This window comes from Gossypium hirsutum, chromosome D05 (genome assembly GCF_007990345.1).
Source record: "Gossypium hirsutum isolate 1008001.06 chromosome D05, Gossypium_hirsutum_v2.1, whole genome shotgun sequence".
Taxonomy (NCBI): domain Eukaryota; kingdom Viridiplantae; phylum Streptophyta; class Magnoliopsida; order Malvales; family Malvaceae; genus Gossypium; species Gossypium hirsutum.
In genome coordinates this window covers 28,285,312-28,290,599 of record NC_053441.1, presented here as the reverse complement: position 1 = coordinate 28,290,599, position 5,288 = coordinate 28,285,312, and the positions used below count along the sequence as shown (strand labels likewise).

Below are 5,288 nucleotides of genomic sequence, written 5' to 3'. Positions count from 1 at the left end.
AATTAAACTCGTCCTTTGAAATCCTAATCTTCTGCTTCACCCCTAAATACTGGTGCCTCATGTTTTGAACCTTAATAGACACATCACGCCAAGACCATTTGAAAGGAAAAGTAATGGGATCTTGAAGATGATGAACCGAGTTAACATGATCGGCTATGGGCTTGAACTTTTTCTCTCTGGTTTTGAGCTTGGATAAAGTTCCTGAATTGAGAAGATCAGAGTATTTGGACAAAAGGGTTTGTTCTTCAAGCTCTGACCATTTCTTACGTTTCATTTTTGTAGGAAAAGATCTTCGGGAAGGGTCTTGAAAATTGTTTGAACAAAAAACTTTAACTTTGCAGGTTGTCTGAAAATGGCCAAGGCACAGACAGAACTCAGCAAGTTGTTTCGAGAGATTTGGGTTTCGGGATTGATTGTTTTTTTCCTTTCAGTGTAAAAATTAAAATGACAATTTTTTTATTTATAAAAAAGGTCAAAATAATAATAAAATAATGGGCTTGGCATTGGCCAACAGTAAAGTTGAGGTGGCAAAAGGAGACGACACGACTTTGGGACATTTCTTTAAAAGATTACATTTTACCATTTCCTTATCTTTTTTTCTATCTAAACTCTAATTCCCTGTCAAAGACCCAGCAGCAATGAAACAAGCTCTTAATAGATGAGTTGAGAGTTGAGACCCATCTTCAAAATCAAACTCTAACACTGAAACTTTGTCAGGCGGTTCTAATTGGAACCAAAAATAATGTCTTGTACCTCAGTTTCTTCTTTTACTGCTTCTCTCTTTGTCCCTTCAAAAAGTTCATCTTTTTCCAATCATAAGCGCAGATTCATCCAATGTTCTCTTGGTGGTACACTTCTGTTTTCTTTTCCTTTTAATTCCAACTTTATTATCAATCTTAAGATTACTACTTTGTTATTTGATTTGGATTTCCTGGTTTTTCTGGCAAGTCAAAATTTTGGAACGTTATAAAATTAGGAGCTCAAGCATGAAAACCTCTAGCCGGATTGGGTTATTTAATGTGTTTTAGTTATGAGTTTATGAGGCTAGTTGAGATGCAATTATGTTTTTAAGTGAATGAAGCCCATTTCTAGTCTGGGTTTCTATGTGAAAAGTTGCTTGAAATTATCGATGAGCTAATATCAGATGTGAAAATTAGCAGCCATTGTTAGATATGATGGTGAATGGTGATTAGTTAATTGTGTATAATTTTCTGATGAAGTAGTGGGAATGGTTAATTATAGTTGAAAATTAAATTATGTTTGCTATGCTTTGATGAGACATTGGACAATGGCCTGCTTGCAAATGAGAACAACCATAGCATTGAAAGCCATTGGGGGCTTTTCTTTTCGGTTCCTTTTTTGTATTTTTCTTGGGAAAAATCAAAGGAAAAACTGGAATTGATTTTCTTCCATCTTCGTGTCTGTCATTGTTCGTTATTTTTACTGGTTATATAACAATAGCGTGCTTGATACCAATGCATGATCATGATCATGCAATTTAGTTCTATTGTGGCATGTTTCTGTTGATGATTGATTGAAAGGTATAAACAGTATTAATCTGATTGAAATTACCTTTGTTCTGTCTGATTTCAGCATGATATATAGTTTCCACATTTGCATCGCATCCCCTTGTATGCAAGCATAGCATATTTCACTTAGCTGAATCATTCACACCATTGATTCTCCACCATTCTTATTCTTCAACTAATCTCTTTGATCAGGCCTGACTGCATTATTGAGCCCTATCTATGTTTTGCTGAAAATGGCTGATTTAATAGTTTTACTTGTGAAATTCTGATTTAGGGGCTGTGGTAGAACCAAAAGCTTTAGCAGAACCCCTGTTGCTCAATGCTGTTCGAGGGCAAGATGTTGAAAGACCACCAGTTTGGCTTATGAGGCAAGCAGGGAGGTACATGAAGGCAGGTTTTTAAATCAATGTGGTTTTAAAAGCTTTTTTTTTTTTAATGTTCTGCATTTACTTTGGAGATTGGATACCTCAAACTGTAATATGTCTGCTTCAAGTTTCTGCTATCAAACCCTTTTTTGAAGAAAAAGAAAAAAGAAAGATTCATTTATATTTTCCTTTGATAATCTAATAGAAGGATCAAAGTAGGCTATATGATATACAAAATGAGGATTCTAAGGTGCACAAAGTATATCATAATTCCTAGCCGTAGTGTTCTTTTAAGGAGCCTCATACATTCAAAATCCAGTCATTAAAGAAAGAGAAGAAAAGAAACGAGAGTAGAGTACATGATAATTTGGAAAGAAAATTTCCTAAAGAACCTGCCACGTGTTTTTAAGTTATCTGAAAACCATGCCTTTTATGCTTCTCTGAGATTAAGCGTAAATGAAATGTTGTATTTTCTGATATTTGTGCTTTTTTTTGTGTGTGTGTCTGTGTGTTGTACTTTTTGTTTCTTTTTGCAAAGCTTATGCTTTGATACCATCTTTTATTTCACTTTTGATTTATATGCATGCAGATATTTTTTCTTTGACCTTTTCTTATTGTAATTTCAATGTTTGTATCTCCTTTTTGCATCTCAAAGAAGTGAGCAGGTCATTTCTGTTTGTTTCATGTTCCATTTCCTTTTCAATTATGTCTTACTTCGAATGTTTCATATTGTAGAGCTATCAAATAATATGTGAAAAATATCCTTCCTTTCGTGAAAGATCGGAAAATGTTGGTCTTGTCGTTGAGATTTCCCTGCAGCCATGGAATGTTTTCAAGCCAGATGGGGTAAGAAATTTTATTTTGTAATCCTGTTTTTTTTGGAGTATCAAGAGAGCCACCCTCTCCCCTCCTCATATGCCCATTGCTCTTTGTGTATGCAAGTTATATTTGATCAAATCATTGTATATTGTGACAGGTCATTTTATTCTCCGATATTCTCACTCCTCTCTCAGGGATGAACATACCTTTCGACATTATCAAGGGTAAAGGTCCAGTTATCTTTGACCCTATAGCCACTGCTGCTGATGTTGATCAAGTGAGAGAATTTAGTCCCGAGGGGTCAGTTCCATATGTTGGTGAAGCATTGACAATCTTGAAGAAAGAGGTCTATATTGACATTTCTTATAGTATCATCCTAAATTGAATTTCTTATATTTCCCATTATTTCAGGGCTTGGTTTTCTTTAGTAAAACATTGACATCCTAAGTTGAACATTCGGAATGTTCTTAGATACGGAAGGCAAACAAATAATAGGATTAATTAGAGAAGGTGGTTAACCTTAATGTTCCCAAACAGAAAGGTTTGCCATTAGGTGTCTCTGCAGCAGTATTTTGCTTCAATGATATCTAATTGAATACAAAATATTTATCCCCTAGTGCTTTCCCAGTCCCTTGCATCACCCCCTGATCTATTATCTGAATTTTACAATTGTTTTGTTCTACCCTTTTATACAAGGAACTTGCATAATTCTTTTAGAACTTGATTGATAATGCTGTTGCCAACTTAATGTTGTGTTTCAGTGAATTCAAAAGCTAGTGTAGACTCACCCCGTTCCTTCTTTTTGCCAGGTAGATAACAAAGCTGCAGTTTTGGGTTTTGTTGGCGCTCCATTCACTCTAGCATCATATGTGGTTGAAGGTGGTTCATCGAAGAACTTCACAAAAATAAAAAAATTGGCCTTCTCTCAACCCAAGGTAGTTAAGGTTTATGTTTGTTTTTTTGCTTTTGGAACCAGTCCCTATCTTAAATAGCGACATAAGTGTTTTCTGTTTGCCAGTGCACAATGTTATTAACTGAGGTGAAAGTGACCTCCTTTTCCTCCTACAGGTACTTCATTCTTTGCTTCAGAAATTTGCGACCTCCATGACAAAGTATATTCGGTACCAAGCTGACAATGGAGCCCAAGCTGTTCAAATATTTGACTCTTGGGCAACAGAGCTAAGTCCGGTGGATTTTGAGGAGTTCAGCCTGCCGTATTTGAAGCAAATTGTAGATGCTGTAAAACAAACCCATCCGGATCTTCCTCTAATCCTTTATGCAAGTGGATCTGGGGGCTTGCTTGAAAGGCTAGCTTTAACAGGTGTGGATGTAGTTAGCTTAGATTGGACTGTTGACATGGCTGAAGGTAGAAGACGACTTGGACACGATATTGCTGTCCAGGGAAACGTTGATCCTGGAGTTCTGTTCGGTTCAAAGGACTTCATCACCAATCGGATACATGATACCGTGACAAAAGCTGGTAAAGGGAAACATATATTGAATCTCGGTCATGGGATTAAAGTAGGTACACCTGAAGAAAATGTTGCCCATTTCTTTGAGGTTGCTAAAGCAATCAGGTACTAAAAGCAATACCAGATTAACTGTTTTCGGACCGAGTAAAGTTTATGCATCTTCAGGTTTTTTTTTTCAGCCCTTGATTCTTCATTTGTATTTATCTAGAGAGCCCTTTGAGAGTTCTTTCTCGGTACACATTCTCGGATACGGTGCTTCAAGAAAAAGGGAGCCGTAGTAACATAAACTTGTTGGAATTTAGAAAGTTCCGTTTGGTCGTTTTTTTTAGTTTGTATTTGTTTATGTGCTTGAGCTAACAAGAAACTCTAAATTTGGAAGCATTCTCGTTTGAGGCAATGCTGGGGCCTTCTCAGTTCCTGTTTAGAAAGTAGGTCTGAACCTATATATAAAAAGTTTTTTTTATGAAAATAATAATAATAACTGATGAGTTGCTATTTCGGAGTAGTTTAATTATCTTTGATATTTGATTCAATTAAGTTTCAATTTTTAAAAAATAAAATAAAATACAACAAAATAACTGACAATTTTTTTATAGAAATGCATCTAAAATCTAAATTGAATCATTATCAGTCCTATTAAAAAAATACAAGGGACTAATGGAAGCGTAAGAAATCATGTGCCTCATGTAACTTTAGACTTTGAGTGAAATATTCCCTTCATGTTCAGCTTTGTATATAAAAGGCTATGATAATAATAAGATAAGATATAAATATGGAGCAGGGGATCACAATCTTTGATCCCATCCCATCACAGAATGCTAAAAACAAACCAAATTTTCCCATCAAATTGACAACAACTTTGGTCTTTTTTTACAGCTTAAAATGATGATGAAATCAAAAGTCATTTGAGAGAAATGTTGAAATAAGCTTGGCAAGCAAAAATGGAGACCAAAAAGAGTTTTAGATTCCAGATTCAGCTTGGATTATAAAAAAGTCAAAACATGTAACATAAATAGAATCTGATCGCTGGTTTATGATTACGGTTTTGGCTTAAAAAATTTATAAGTTGCTTACCTACTATTTTTGTTTGCTAGTAATGAAGT

General features: G+C 35.1%; 1 protein-coding gene across 1 annotated transcript; it reads left to right on the top strand.

The window, feature by feature from the left end:
• The first annotated feature begins 520 nt into the window (after positions 1-520).
• LOC107904738 (uroporphyrinogen decarboxylase) lies at positions 521-4,680 on the top strand. The gene is made up of 6 exons (XM_016831204.2): positions 521-848; positions 1,804-1,919; positions 2,630-2,740; positions 2,871-3,059; positions 3,523-3,648; positions 3,782-4,680. The coding sequence occupies exons 1-6, from the start codon at positions 743-745 to the stop codon at positions 4,295-4,297; spliced, it is 1,164 nt and encodes a 387-aa protein (XP_016686693.2). The 5' UTR covers positions 521-742; the 3' UTR covers positions 4,298-4,680.
• Positions 4,681-5,288: the final 608 nt, after the last annotated feature.